This window comes from Ascaphus truei, chromosome 5 (assembly GCF_040206685.1).
Source record: "Ascaphus truei isolate aAscTru1 chromosome 5, aAscTru1.hap1, whole genome shotgun sequence".
NCBI lineage: Eukaryota > Metazoa > Chordata > Amphibia > Anura > Ascaphidae > Ascaphus > Ascaphus truei.
The window spans coordinates 9794445-9809575 of record NC_134487.1 but is presented as its reverse complement, the minus strand read 5'-3'; the positions used below and the strand labels follow the sequence as shown (position 1 = coordinate 9809575).

Below are 15131 nucleotides of genomic sequence, written 5' to 3'. Positions count from 1 at the left end.
TCTAGGGGAAGGGGTTAGGATAAAGGTTCTAGGGGAAGGGGTTAGGATAAAGGTTCTAGGGGAAGGGGTTAGGATAAAGGTTCTAGGGGAAGGGGTTAGGATTTATGGGTAGGGGGCAACGTTAGTATTAGGGCTTTTAGGCGGACGCGGCAGAGAGATGTCCCTGCGGCGAGGGGCGGCTAAACACAGACGGAGATTTGGTTGCGGAAAACCGGCCGAGACCAAAATGTCCTAAAGCGGTGAAATAAGCGCCCAGACATAGAGACTCACTGTGAGATCCATGGGACATTGTGCCAGTCATGCGGTGTCTCAGATGGTAATATTTAGAGTGTAAGCTCTGTGGGTTAGGGATTAAAAGCCTGCCGTGTAATCGGTGCAGTGCTGCATGGCAGCGAGACAGAAAAATCCATTCATTATCCGCTTCTCCAATACTAGAGGAAATGGCCGGCCCAGCGCGCCGCGTCCAATCTGCTCGCCGTGCGACGTCCAACCGCAATGTACCGGACACGGGCAGGATGCCGTTTCCAAGGGCTACACTACCAGGTGCTAAACACGTACGCCGACACTTAGCACGCGGCGCACACAGCGGCTGAGAGGGGATTGCGCTCCCCTCCGCAGGGAGGACGGAGCAATGTTACACAGGAGCTCGTCTACGGGAGAGTTTGCAACGCGCGCAGCGCACGGCTTCTGCTGTCTGTGGGACAGCACAAACCCCCCCCCCCCACTGTCACAAGGGGGGGGGGGGGGGAGCGGGGGCAGGTTTGTGCTGCAGCAGGATGCGCCGGAGCCAGGTGAGTTAGGGGAGGGGGGGGAGGGGGCAGGTTTGTGCTGCAGCAGGATGCGCCGGCGCCAGGTGAGTTAGGGGGGAGAGGGGAGGGGGCAGGTTTGTGCTGCAGCAGGATGCGCCGGAGCCAGGTGAGTTAAGGGGAGGGGGGGAGAGGGGGCAGGTTTGTGCTGCAGCAGGATGCGCCGGAGCCAGGTGAGTTAAGGGGAGGGGGGGGGGGGGGGGGAGGGGGCAGGTTTGTGCTGCAGCAGGATGTGCCGGAGCCAGATGAGTTAGGGGAGGGGAGGGGGGGCAGGTTTGTGCTGCAGCAGGATGCGCCGGAGCCAGGTGAGTTAGGGGGGGGGGGGGGGGGGGGGGGGGGGAGGGGGCAGGTTTGTGCTGCAGCAGGATGTGCCGGAGCCAGATGAGTTAGGGGAGGGGAGGGGGGGCAGGTTTGTGCTGCAGCAGGATGCGCCGGAGCCAGGTGAGTTAGGGGGGGGGGGGGGGGGAGGGGGCAGGTTTGTGCTGCAGCATGATGCGCCGGAGCCAGGTGAGTTAGGGGGAGGGGGGGGGGGGCAGGTTTGTGCTGCAGCAGGATGCGCCGGAGCCAGGTGAGTTAGGGGGGGGGGGGGGGGGGGGAGGGGGCAGGTTTGTGCTGCAGCAGGATGCGCCGGAGCCAGGTGAGTTAGGGGGGGGGGGGGGGGAGGGGGCAGGTTTGTGCTGCAGCAGGATGCGCCGGAGCCAGGTGAGTTAGGGGGAGGGGGGGGAGGGGGCAGGTTTGTGCTGCAGCAGGATGTGCCGGAGCCAGGTGAGTTAGGGGGGGGGGGGGGGGGGGCAGGTTTGTGCTGCAGCAGGATGCGCCGGAGCCAGGTGAGTTAGGGGAGGGGGGGGAGGGGGCAGGTTTGTGCTGCAGCAGGATGCGCCGGAGCTAGGTGAGTTAGGGGGAGGGGGGGAGGGGGCAGGTTTGTGCTGCAGCAGGATGCGCCGGAGCCAGGTGAGTTAGGGGAGGGGGGGGAGGGGGCAGGTTTGTGCTGCAGCAGGATGCGCCGGAGCCAGGTGAGTTAGGGGAGGGGGGGAGGGGGCAGGTTTGTGCTGCAGCAGGATGCGCCGGAGCTAGGTGAGTTAGGGGAGGGGGGGGAGGGGGCAGGTTTGTGCTGCAGCAGGATGCGCCGGAGCTAGGTGAGTTAGGGGGGGGGGGGGGGGGGAAGGGGGCAGGTTTGTGCTGCAGCAGGATGCGCCGGAGCCAGGTGAGTTAGGGGGAGGGGGGGGAGGGGGCAGGTTTGTGCTGCAGCAGGATGCGCCGGAGCCAGGTGAGTAAGGGGGGGGAGAGGGGGCAGGTTTTGTGCTGCAGCAGGATGCGCCGGAGCCAGGTGAGTAAGGGGGGGGAGAGGGGGCAGGTTTGTGCTGCAGCAGGATTTGGGGTTAGGGTGCGTATGCGTGCGTGCGTATGTATGTGTGCGTGCGTGTGCGTGCGTATGTGTGCGTGCGTATGTGTGTGTGTGTGTGCGTATGTGTGTGCGTGCGTATGTGTGCGTGCGTATGTGTGCGTGCGTATGTGTGCGTGCGTATGTGCGCGTGCGTATGTGCGCGTGCGTATGTGTGCGTGCGTGCGTGCGTGCGTGCGTATGTGTGTGCGCGGGGGCGTATGTGCGCGTGCGGATGTGTGCGTGCGTATGTGTGCGTGCGTGCGTATGTATGTGTGCGTGCGTATGTATGTGTGCGTGCGTATGTGTGCGTATGTGTGCGTGCGTGCGTATGTGTGCGTTCGTATGTGTGCGTGCGTATGTGTGCGTATGCGTGCGTCGGTGCGTATAAACATTTAGTATGTGCGTGTGTGTGCGTGTATAAACATTTAGTATGTGCGTGTGTGTGCGTGTATAAACATTTAGTATGTGCGTGTGTGTGCGTGTGTGTGTGTGTGTGTGTGTGTGTATGTGTGCGTGCGTGTACGTGTATAAACTTTTAGTATGTGCAGATGTATCCGGCCTTATTGTCCCCTCTGGTGGGACACTATCACATTTTGTGCCGTCGCTGCCTCTGAGCGCTGTGGAAACTCTGTGCTATGCTACCTGGATGTGTGGCCCATATCTACCAAGCAGCACCAAGCCTAAAACACCTCGCGGCGGCAGAAACGATCTTCTGGCAAAGCCTCGCTTGGTAAACCTGGCCCTGTATCTGTATGTAGTTGTGAGTAGGGGGTATGGGAAGCGCCTCCCTCCGTGGGTCCCTGGCCGGGCGCCGGGCGCTCGGAAGCACTCACCGGAGCAGGCGCGTCTGCTGCCGCTTGCGGATAGAAGGGTTGGACTCGAAGATGTGAGGTCGCTTGCGTTTCTTGCCTGTGGCCACGGCGGCTGCAGCGGCCATCCCGACGGGACCTGCAAACCCAAAGGGAGACTGAGGAACAAGGAAACTATTGCCCACTTAAACCTTTATAGTGGGTTCTTCAATCTCACGGGTATAGGGGGACAATTCCCCAATGACGCAGGCACCCCTGTACGATGCAGGTTTGCACTCACCGTTACATAGTTATATAGTTCCATAGTAGATGAGGCTGAAAAAAGACGTAGGTCCATCAAGTTCAACCTATGCTAAATTTAGACAACAGATACTTTATCCAATATCTATACTTACTTATTGATCCAGAGGAAGGCAAACAAAAAAAACCAGTGTCATATCATCCAATGATATCTCAAATTCCTTCCTGACTCCAGTAATGACAATCAGACTTCTCTCTGGATCAACATCCTTCCCATGTATACTTATTTGGTATATCCCTGTATACCTTTCCTTTCTAAAAAGATATCCAACCTTTTTTTTGAACAAATCTATTGTATCTGCCATCACAGTCTCCATGGGTAATGAATTCCACATTTTTACTGCCCGTGGGATGAATAGTTCTTTTGAAAGCTCCTTGTATTGTCCCTGAAAATATTTGTATATAGTTATCATATCCCCCCTTAGACGCCTCTTTTCTAATGTAAATAACTCTAATTTAGCTAGCCTCTCCTCATAAGTTAGATTGTCCATCCCCTTTATTCATTTGGTGGCTCTTCTCTGCACTCTCTCTTGTTCCATAATGTCTTTTATAAGGATTGGTGCCCAAAATTGTACTCCATATTCTAGGTGTGGTCTTACTAATGCTTTGTAAAGGGGCATAATTATGTCTACTTCCCTTCCAGCCATTGCCCGTTTAATGCAAGATAATTTAATCTGTAAGTTATGTTTCAGGGCAGTGGTGCTCATCTCTAGTCCTCAAGACTGCCCAACAGGTCAGGGTACAAAGATATCCCTGCTTCAGCACCCGTGGCTCAATCGGTCTCGTGAGGTGTCTTCAAGGGGTTCGCCCCAAACAATCTGTACTGGCGGCTCGCGGGAGGACTGCGGGGTCCTGCGCCCGTGTGGGGGCTGCGCGCTTCCTGTGGTCCCGTACTGGCGGCTCCCGGCAGGACTGCGGGGTCCTGCGCCCGTGTGGGGGCTGCGCGCTTCCTGTGGTCCCGTACTGGCGGCTCCCGGCAGGACTGCGGGGTCCTGCGCCCGTGTGGGGGCTGCGCGCTTCCTGTGGTCCCGTACTGGCGGCTCCCGGCAGGACTGCGGGGTACTGCGCGCTTCCTGTGGTCCCGTACTGGCGGCTCCCGGCAGGACTGCGGGGTCCTGCGCCCGTGTGGGGGCTGCGCGCTTCCTGTGGTCCCGTACTGGCGGCTCCCGGCAGGACTGCGGGGTCCTGCGCCCGTGTGGGGGCTGCACGCTTCCTGTGGTCCCGTACTGGCGGCTCCCGGCAGGACTGCAGGGTCCTGCGCCCGTGTGGGGGCTGCGCACTTCCTGTGGTCCTGTACTGGCGGCTCCCGGCAGGACCGCGGGGTCCTGCGCCCGTGTGGGGGCTGCGCACTTCCGGTGGTCCCGTACTGGCGGCTCCCGGCAGGACTGCGGGGTCCTGCGCCCGTGTGGGGGCTGCGCACTTCCGGTGGTCCCGTACTGGCGGCTCCCGGCAGGACTGCGCGGTCCTGCGCCCGTGTGGGGGCCGCGCACTTCCTGTGGTCCCGTACTGGCGGCTCCCGGCAGGACTGCGGGGTCCTGCGCCCGTGTGGGGGCCGCGCACTTCCTGTGGTCCCGTACTGGCGGCTCCCGGCAGGACTGCGGGGTCCTGCGCCCGTGTGGGGGCTGCGCACTTCCTGTGGTCCCGTACTGGCGGCTCCCGGCAGGACTGCGGGGTCCTGCGCCCGTGTGGGGGCTGCGCACTTCCTGTGGTCCCGTACTGGCGGCTCCCGGCAGGACTGCGGGGTCCTGCGCCCGTGTGGGGGCCGTGCACTTCCTGTGGTCCCGTACTGGTGGCTCCCGGCAGGACTGCGCGGTCCTGCGCCCGTGTGGGGGCTGCGCACTTCCTGTGGTCCCGTACTGGCGGCTCCCGGCAGGACTGCGGGGTCCTGCGCCCGTGTGGGGGCTGCGCACTTCCTGTGGTCCCGTACTGGCGGCTCCCGGCAGGACTGCGGGGTCCTGCGCCCGTGTGGGGGCTGCGCACTTCCTGTGGTCCTGTACTGGCGGCTCCCGGCAGGACCGCGGGGTCCTGCGCCCGTGTGGGGGCTGCGCACTTCCGGTGGTCCCGTACTGGCGGCTCCCGGCAGGACTGCGGGGTCCTGCGCCCGTGTGGGGGCTGCGCACTTCCGGTGGTCCCGTACTGGCGGCTCCCGGCAGGACTGCGCGGTCCTGCGCCCGTGTGGGGGCCGCGCACTTCCTGTGGTCCCGTACTGGCGGCTCCCGGCAGGACTGCGGGGTCCTGCGCCCGTGTGGGGGCCGCACACTTCCTGTGGTCCCGTACTGGCGGCTCCCGGCAGGACTGCGGGGTCCTGCGCCCGTGTGGGGGCTGCGCACTTCCTGTGGTCCCGTACTGGCGGCTCCCGGCAGGACTGCGGGGTCCTGCGCCCGTGTGGGGGCTGCGCACTTCCTGTGGTCCCGTACTGGCGGCTCCCGGCAGGACTGCGGGGTCCTGCGCCCGTGTGGGGGCCGCGCACTTCCTGTGGTCCCGTACTGGTGGCTCCCGGCAGGACTGCGGGGTCCTGCGCCCGTGTGGGGGCTGCGCACTTCCTGTGGTCCCGTACTGGCGGCTCCCGGCAGGACTGCGCCCGTGTGGGGGCCGCGCACTTCCTGTGGTCCCGTACTGGCGGCTCCCGGCAGGACTGCGGGGTCCTGCGCCCGTTTGGGGGCTGCGCACTTCCTGTGGTCCCGTACTGGCGGCTCCCGGCAGGACTGCGGGGTCCTGCGCCCGTGTGGGGGGCTGCGCACTTCCGGTGGTCCCGTACTGGCGGCTCCCGGCAGGACTGCGGGGTCCTGCGCCCGTGTGGGGGCTGCGCACTTCCGGTGGTCCCGTACTGGCGGCTCCCGGCAGGACTGCGGGGTCCTGCGCCCGTGTGGGGGCTGCGCACTTCCTGTGGTCCCGTACTGGCGGCTCCCGGCAGGACTGCGGGGTCCTGCGCCCGTGTGGGGGCCGCGCACTTCCTGTGGTCCCGTACTGGTGGCTCCCGGCAGGACTGCGGGGTCCTGCGCCCGTTTGGGGGCTGCACGCTTCCTGTGGTCCCGTACTGGCGGCTCCCGGCAGGACTGCGCGGTCCTGCGCCCGTGTGGGGTCCTGCGCACTTCCTGTGGTCCCGTACTGGCGGCTCCCGGCAGGACTGCGCGGTCCTGCGCCCGTGTGGGGGCCGCGCACTTCCTGTGGTCCCGTACTGGTGGCTCCCGGCAGGACTGCGGGGTCCTGCGCCCGTGTGGGGGCTGCGCACTTCCTGTGGTCCCGTACTGGCGGCTCCCGGCAGGACTGCGGGGTCCTGCGCCCGTGTGGGGGCTGCGCACTTCCTGTGGTCCCGTACTGGCGGCTCCCGGCAGGACTGCGGGGTCCTGCTCCCGTGTGGGGGCTGCGCACTTCCTGTGGTCCCGTACTGGCGGCTCCCGGCAGGACTGCGGGGTCCTGCGCCCGTTTGGGGGCTGCGCACTTCCTGTGGTCCCGTACTGGCGGCTCCCGGCAGGACTGCGGGGTCCTGCGCCCATGTGGGGTCCTGCGCACTTCCTGTGGTCCCGTACTGGCGGCTCCCGGCAGGACTGCGGGGTCCTGCGCCCGTGTGGGGGCTGCGCACTTCCTGTGGTCCTGTACTGGTGGCTCCCGGCAGGACTGCGGGGTCCTGCGCCCGTGTGGGGGCTGCGCACTTCCTGTGGTCCTGTACTGGTGGCTCCCGGCAGGACTGCGGGGTCCTGCGCCCGTGTGGGGGCTGCGCACTTCCTGTGGTCCCAAACTGCACCTTGGCATTATAGCTTTCAATTACAGCAGGCTCTTCCAAAGTCGCTCCCCACAATGCTTTGCATCCACAGCAGCAAGGCATTGTGGGGCGTGACTTTGGAAGCTCCTGCAGTGAGTGACAGCTATGCCCCCCATGCTGCCTGCACACACCGAGGGGCAGTATGGGGAATTATTAAGCGTGTGCTTCCCCCTCCCCCCCGCTAACACAGGTTTGTTAGCATTGGTCTGAAGCGTAGACAATAACATTGATTAATTAGGGGTGCGTGGAAGTAATATTTTTTTTTAACACGGGGTGCCTAGTATAATAAAGGTTGGGAACCTGTGGCTTACGGTGTTACTGCGCCCTCTCCTGGAGACCGATGAGTATTACATGCACGTACACGTCAGGGGCCATGCAGTAATAACGCTTATGTAGAGAAATGACCAGATAGCGCGTGGTACGTGGCGCCCCGTGGTACCCCCTGGTACGTGGCGCCCGGATCACACGGTCCCCTTATTTTCTTCTTGTGGAACAGGATTACATTTCTATTTTGGGGTAATTATGGTTCTTTACAATGACCGCCTCAAACTTATTATGCTGCTACTGTTATCCAGACAAAAGAACAAAAAGCTGGGCTGAACAATCCCTTTCCATATACCCCAGCTCAGACAGCATGTATACATGTGTGCGTGTGCGTGTGCATATATCCGGATTTTTCCCATACAGGTACTATGTAATTGCGACTGCCCAGAAAGTTATTTGTTTTAGAGGCACTGCAGCTTTGATTCTGGGCCATATCTACTTAACAGTGCTATGCATAGTGCACCTTGCAGCGTCTTCATTTCAATAGGCAATAAGGGGCATACGTATGGCTTCCCACCAGCTAGCCAATGCGGCCCTTTTCCAGTATACATGATAAAGCCGCGGCTATTAATGTTACAATCAGAATGAGTCTCTGTGGATAGATTGCATCACTTACTGAACGGCGTATATTTTATTCACAGGAACATTTACCCTGAATCCCCCCCCCCCTCCCTCATTGCTGAATTAAAGCAAATGGCTTGCGTAATTGTCATGGGGTGGGGTCATGGAGACATCCGGAGGAGAACGTCCCACGCTACCCTTTGTTTCATGCAGACACCCCTTCACATTTACAGGTAACCGCCCCCCCCCCCCATCTCCTTGGGGTAATTATCATAAGAATAATAGAGTAGGGATCCCCCCCCCCCCGCCCCTCCCAGAGGAACGTGACAAAAGCGGAAGGAATGCAGCAGAAGTGGCCCCCGCCAGTGCATGAGGACCAGGTGTCCCAGATTAGCGATTCCCCCGTCTCCCCGGGGTCTCGGGTTACGTAATTAAAGCTCTCTATGCCCCGAGGGGCATTATACAGGGGGGTGGGGGCTTGTTGCAAGTACCAGGCCTTATTTACCATTACCCCGATGCATTGTAGTGGTTCTGAACAGCCTTAAAAATCTGGGTCACCTACTTCCCGGCCCGGCAGAAATACGGGATTGGAATAACATTTGTGAAAGTAAAAGAAACCCTGCGGCTTTATGCTGCTGCGCTTCAGCAGTTACGCCTCTGTCCTTACATCAGCAAAGGTTACTCCACTTATAAAAACAACCTTAAGGCGGGGAAGGCCGGGCAGAAGGGTGAAACCAGGACACTGCCGCGCTTTATCTGCAAAATGGGACATTTCAATGGGGGAACTTACATTCTTCAGTTAAAGTTTTTTTTGGTTGATAAGACTGTTTGTCAGTCATCGAAACTAGAGGTGAACGGTCCGCCTCATTATTTGCGTAGTAATTGTAAAGTCTTAGAGCACATTTATTTACATATGAAACAGGGGGTCTGCGGAGCGGAGACGCCATCATTTCAGCTTCAGGGACCCCATGCTTCCCGAGATCCGCCCCGGAGAAGATAACCACCGCCCCCCACCAGGTGAGCCAATAGGAGGCCGCATCGGATGACATTGCGGCTTCGTGGTCAGCGTGACGCTGGAGATTTAGTCCTCCATTTTGTTTCCCCTGCCACCTCCCTTGGTAAATATCTCGGTGACCAGGAGGGTTCCTGGAGCTGAAACGGGGGCGGTTCAGCTTCAGAGACAGTACAGCTGCTTTCTTTCCAATGAGGCCGATTACACAGAGTCTTTGGCCTGTTGAGTGGGACCCACAGGGGGCGCCAACTCCAGTCTTCAAGGGCCACCACCAGGTCAAGCTTTCAGGATATCCCTGCTTCAGCACAGGTGGCTCAATCCGTGGCTCAGTGCTGAAGCAGGGATATCCTTAAAACCTGCCCCGGTGGTGACCCTTGAAGGCTGGAGTTGCTCCCCCCAACCCCCCTGATCTAGCATCTCCCTTCATCAGTTAGGGGTGGGAACAGTTCCTACAATCCTCGCTGCCAAATGGTCCGCAACGCATCGCTTTGCACGCCCCCCGCCCCCTGCTCCTCCCCCCCGTGCCAGTGAAAGGGTTAAAAGCAGAGCACCCAGGCTCCGGACCCGGAACCCCCCTTTACCTGCAGCCGCCAGGTGAGCAGTCACCTCGTCGGCGCCCGTGGAGTTGAGGATGTCGGAGTCGTCGTAGGACGTGTCCTCGGGAGACGACGGGGAGTCTTCGTCTGCGCTCAGCATGCTGTGATCGGTGTACGTGGCAACGTGGACCTGCTGCGCCACCGAATGGGTCACGGTGTGGGCCTCGATCGTGGTCAGGTGGTCCGTCTGGGTAACCGCGTGGTCGTCCATGGCTGACTACTGCGGAGAGAGAAGACAAATGCTATGTTTATGTACCTTCAGAGCAGAGATACGTGGGGGTTACACATTGTTACTCAGCCAGTGCCCGAGGACAGGGGTGCGCAAACTGGCGCCTCGCCCCCCCTCCCCTCCCCCCCCGGCATCAAATGACACGCGAGGTCATGGTACGCCACGCTGCCATGGTAACGCGACCCCGCGGCAGCATTTGACGCCGGGTTACCATGACGACACGTCGCTGGAAGGGAAGGCAAGTGTGTTAGAGAGGCCTCTCGCACTGCCACGCCCCACCCCCCAGAAAATCTAGCGCCCCCCAGTTTGCCCATCCCTGCCCGAGGATATCATGGTGTATCCCAATCCCAGGCCAGGCGGGGCACAAACACCTACACGGGGCAATATACAACAATTCCACTTTCAGAAAAGAGGTCACAACCCTGCCACGGAGCGGTGGGGTGTAACGCGAGTGTAACGTGTAAGATACGCCTGCTCCCGTGCACATTTTGGGCGTGTACATTTTTAACGTGAATCTAAACTTAAATCCAGCCACCTCGGCAATCGTATAACTTTACTTACACACCATGCGAAGCGGAGCCCTCCGGGGCGTGCCACTAATTGTATGCATCTCTTTATTCTCAGGTATACACCTCACTCACGTAAAGCGCCGAGTACACTGTGAGCACTATACAAGGACAGTGCCTGCACCTTTAACTGCCGCTCACACATTTAATGTCAGCTGGGGGATGTGCTAATTAGCGAGGTTCAATTTGGCTAGGGTCATGTGACTTCTTAACACGTAATCCAGACTTGGCTTGGGAAAGACAGAGCTCACATGTGTAAGTGCGCAGTATCCGGAGTGGAACAGAAGTGGGGATACCAGCGGCCGCCAGCACCAGCCTGCTCTTTGCATAGAGAGAATCACGCATGCGGCAGGTTACCTTGCAGCAGCCTGCTCTTTGGATAGAGAGAATCACGCATGCGGCAGGTTACCTTGCACCAGCCTGCTCTTTGGATAGAGAGAATCACGCATGCGGCAGGTTACCTTGCACCAGCCTGCTCTTTGCATAGAGAGAATCACGCTTGCGGCAGGTTACCTTGCAGCAGCCTGCTCTTTGGATAGAGAGAATCACGCATGCGGCAGGTTACCTTGCACCAGCCTGCTCTTTGCATAGAGAGAATCACGCTTGCGGCAGGTTACCTTGCAGCAGCCTGCTCTTTGGATAGAGAGAATCACGCATGCGGCAGGTTACCTTGCACCAGCCTGCTCTTTGGATAGAGAGAATCACGCATGCGGCAGGTTACCTTGCAGCAGCCTGCTCTTTGGATAAAGAGAATCACGCATGCGGCAGGTTACCTTGCACCAGCCTGCTCTTTGGATAGAGAGAATCACGCATGCGGCAGGTTACCTTGCAGCAGCCTGCTCTTTGGATAGAGAGAATCACGCATGCGGCAGGTTACCTTGCAGCAGCCTGCTCTTTGGATAGAGAGAATCACGCATGCGGCAGGTTACCTTGCACCAGCCTGCTCTTTGGATAGAGAGAATCACGCATGCGGCAGGTTACCTTGCAGCAGCCTGCTCTTTGGATAAAGAGAATCACGCATGCGGCAGGTTACCTTGCACCAGCCTGCTCTTTGGATAGAGAGAATCACGCATGCGGCAGGTTACCTTGCAGCAGCGGTCCCCGCGACAAGATTTTACAGTAACATAGGATTGAAGCCGGGCGTCTCCGGAGCTGAACCGCGCTCGTTTCCGCTCCGGGGACCCCCTGCTTCCTGAGATACTTACCTCTGGGGGGGGGGGGGGTGCCGGTAGCAGCTCCGGCTCGGCTAGTTGGGGCTATCATAATGGGGATTTAATTGTCCTGCGGGCCTATAGGAAGCCATGGTGTCATCCCTTGCTGCTTCCTATTGGCCCATGTGACAGACATTTAAACTGCGCAGGAATACCGGCATCCCTTAGGGAGGTAAGTATCTCAGGGAGCAGGGGTTCCCCGGAGTAGAAATCAACGTGGTCCAGCCACGGAGAGACCCCCTGCTTCCTACCTATGCAAAACCAAAATGGCCACTTGGATTTCCGCTTTCATCAAGAGCAGTAAAACTGTTGCCCAATGTGCCTCTGCACCCTGTAATAGTCACTTCCCACCCACATACTTCTGTACAGTCTGATGTGTATACATAACCTTCTGCCTGTTCTGTCACTGGGTCCCCATGTTACTCATTACCGCCGCATCTCTGCTTATCAAGTTCTCCTCTTCCCACCTGTTCTAAAACTATCCATAGACAGACTACCTCCTCTTTTTCCCTTTACATATGTTCTTTACTTGCAGTAACTCCACCTTTCAGCACAAGATACATGCCTACAAGTCCCAATCTCACATCCTCTGCGTCTCCTTCTGCTACTTGCAGCTGGGAGATAGTTCTCCCTAACCCCGGCCCCTTCCGTACTTCTAGTCCTCCCTTACCTAGTCTCTGCTAACAATCGGAACATTCATAACCGGAGGAGATCTATTCCTCATCTCACCATCCTCGTCTCTTCACGTGCCCCTGTGGAACGCTTGCATCCTCTCTAACAAAGTCCTACTTGTCCGTGCTTCTCCCGCTCCCTGCTGTGAAACCTGGCTCTGCAGTCTCCTATGGTGGCCTTTCCTTCTCTCATACTCCTAACCACCTTGTGGTGGCCGAGTGGCATTTCTTCTCTCCACTGCAGCTTCCAGGCATCTATTCCTGCTTCTCTGTCCTTCCCATCCTTGGAGTTTCACGTTATCTGTCTTTTTTTCTCCAGTAGCCTTATGTATTGCAATCATCCATCACCCTCCTGTTCCCTCCACTTTTCTCTCCGAGTCCTGGCTGTCCTTTCTAGCATGTGACGCTCCAACCCTTCTCATACGGATCACTTCTCTCATGGCCTTCACCAATGGTTGGTTTGCAGCACCCATGACGACGGCCACAACTTGGACCTTGACTACACTAAAACCTGATCTCTTTCGAACTTCTCCATTTCCCCTTTCCCAGTCTTGGACCATCGCCTAATCACCTTTTCCATCTCGAGTTCATGTTCCACCACGCCTCCTGTATCCCCCGCCCCATTCCAGAGACGTGCGATCCATGGTCAACCAGAACCTGGAATTCTTCTCCTTTAGCTCCAAATTCTCTTCTCTATCCTACACTACAAACATTTACAATTGTATTCATATTGTTACTATCATTGGCCGGTGATATTGCATAAAGCTCAGATCATCCTTTTTCGGCTAATTTCCACCCTGCAGAAAATGTCCCTTTCAAATTTTCTGAAGGGCTATCAATTGCCCATAGAGGTATTTGCAGCTTAATGCCCAAACGTGATGCACTCAATGATTGAGCCACCTGTGCGGAAGCAGGGAGATCCGTAAAACCTGACCTGTTGGTGGCCCTGGAATCATAGTGCTTTTTACACAGACCTGAAGCCATAAAACAGGACAGAGCCCCCAAAGCCTCCTGACTCTCTCCATTCAGAGATATCCAATATTTAGAAAAGAGGGGCAAGAGTCAGAAGTGTATTATTTTACATTAAAGATGCCTTAAATGTGCGCTGCTAAATAACCCCCGCGGGGCCGCCTCATTGAAAACCGTTGTTAAAATGTGCCCCCTTTCTCCAAGTCCATCATTGTCCCTGGTATCTGCCCCCCCCCCCCCTTGCAGGGCCCGCTACAATCCCTATCCCAAACGTTCTCAGCAATCGGTATTCTCTCAATGGGAACAGTGAGCACTTCATCTGCCTTAACCCAGTGCTTCTAAACTCCCGTCCTCAAAAACCAACAGGTCAGGTTTTGAGGATATCCCAGCTTCAGCAGAGGTGGTGCAGTCTTCAACTGAGCTACCTTAAAACCTGACCTGTTGTTGGGAGGCACATGCTTTCAAGACCGTGGCTGTTTCTTACTGTAAACATTTCTGTAATTGTCGTCACCTTAATAATCTGGACCCAGGACATACTTGAAAACGAGAGCCAGCAGTGTCTCTTTCTGGTAAAATAATGGATTAATGAATAGATTCTACCCTTTCACAAGCATGTTACCCCCATCTTCTGCAGCACCCTCACCGTAACCCTGGCACAATACTCTCTACGCGCGAGCCTCGCACACTTGTTCATTTCCTCCATTACACATTCCTCCTGTCCTGCAACAACTCCGTTTCAACAGAACCATTTCTAGTCCAGCAGTTATTTCTCTACTTCCAGACTCGCCGGTTTGATTTATGACACCTTTTCCGTGTTTAAAGCTGAGTCCATGGTGACTACAGCCGTGCGGAGGCGCGCTGAGGGAAAGCGGGTGCTTTTCCTGGCCTTAGTTCGCGCGCTGTCCGGGGGCGGGCCAGTGACATCACGGAGCTGGATCGCCCTCATTGGGTGAACCGCTCACGTGACCGGCCCTGCGCTCCTGTGAGCACCAAAACTAAAACTGGATTGTCGGCTACGCTTCCGCACGCCTCCGGAAGCGTGCGCGAGCCCCTGCAAAAGCCGCTCTCATTGCGGCTGCAGGGGCTCACTGCCGAACGTCAGCGCCTAAGCGCTAACCATGCCCGCGGCCCTCTTTCCTTAAACATTCTACTGTCTCTACCCGCCCTCCCCTCCTCCCCCTCCATCTCTTGCCGACAACTTCAAAAGAAGGTGGACTCTATCAGACAAGAACTCCGCTCTGTGCCTTCCCGGGCTCCAGAACGCCTCTTTATCTACTCTAGATCAGGGGTGGGCAACTCCCTAAAGAGTTACCAACAAGTAAGGTTATCAAGATATCCCTGCTTAAGTACATGTGGCTCAAAGACAGCCACCTGTGCTGAAGCAGGGACCTCCCAAAAACCTGACCTCGAGGACTGGAGTTGCCCATCCCTGATCTTGATTAACTAGGTAAAGGGGGTTCGAGCAGCACGGGGGGGGGGGGGGTGCAGGGCAAAATGTTGGCATACCGCAAGGCTTTGTACAGGGAGCCTACACGGTGACCATATTCATTTATTAGGCTCCAGTTCCAACTGTCTTAGGCTAAGGCCCCGCTGCACGCGCCCGCACGGCCGCCTTGCTTGTCGGCGGTGCGTGCAATTCCCTGCACCGCGATCTGCAGCGAATTTTTCCGGCGCGGGGGGGCGTGGCCAAAACAGGTGGGGGGCACGGCCATGACGTGAGGAGGCGGGACCATCACACAGCCCAATAGCACAGCACTGCAGCCACACACACGGGCACACACACGGGCACACACACGGGCACACACGGGGGTGAATCGGCGCCCGGGGGGGGGGGGGTGCAGGGGGTGGGGGGGGAGAATCGGAACAGGGGGGGGGGGAAATCAGATTGGCTGCCTTGCGTGTCACCTGTCACGTGACGCGGCACTCGCCG

The 15131-nt window shown here is 58.1% G+C and overlaps 1 protein-coding gene across 4 annotated transcripts in view; it reads right to left on the bottom strand.

The window, feature by feature from the left end:
* Positions 1–15131, bottom strand: part of NRF1 (nuclear respiratory factor 1) — a 73688-nt gene that overhangs the window by 48488 nt on the left and 10069 nt on the right. For all 4 annotated transcript variants that reach the window (XM_075599338.1, XM_075599335.1, XM_075599337.1 and 1 more), the window contains exons 2-3: positions 9541–9775; positions 3024–3138 (exon numbers count right to left, since the gene is read on the bottom strand). In XM_075599338.1, coding sequence (XP_075455453.1) covers positions 3024–3138; positions 9541–9766 — 341 coding nt within the window. In that variant the 5' untranslated portion in view covers positions 9767–9775. The remainder of the gene's footprint in view (positions 1–3023; positions 3139–9540; positions 9776–15131) is intronic.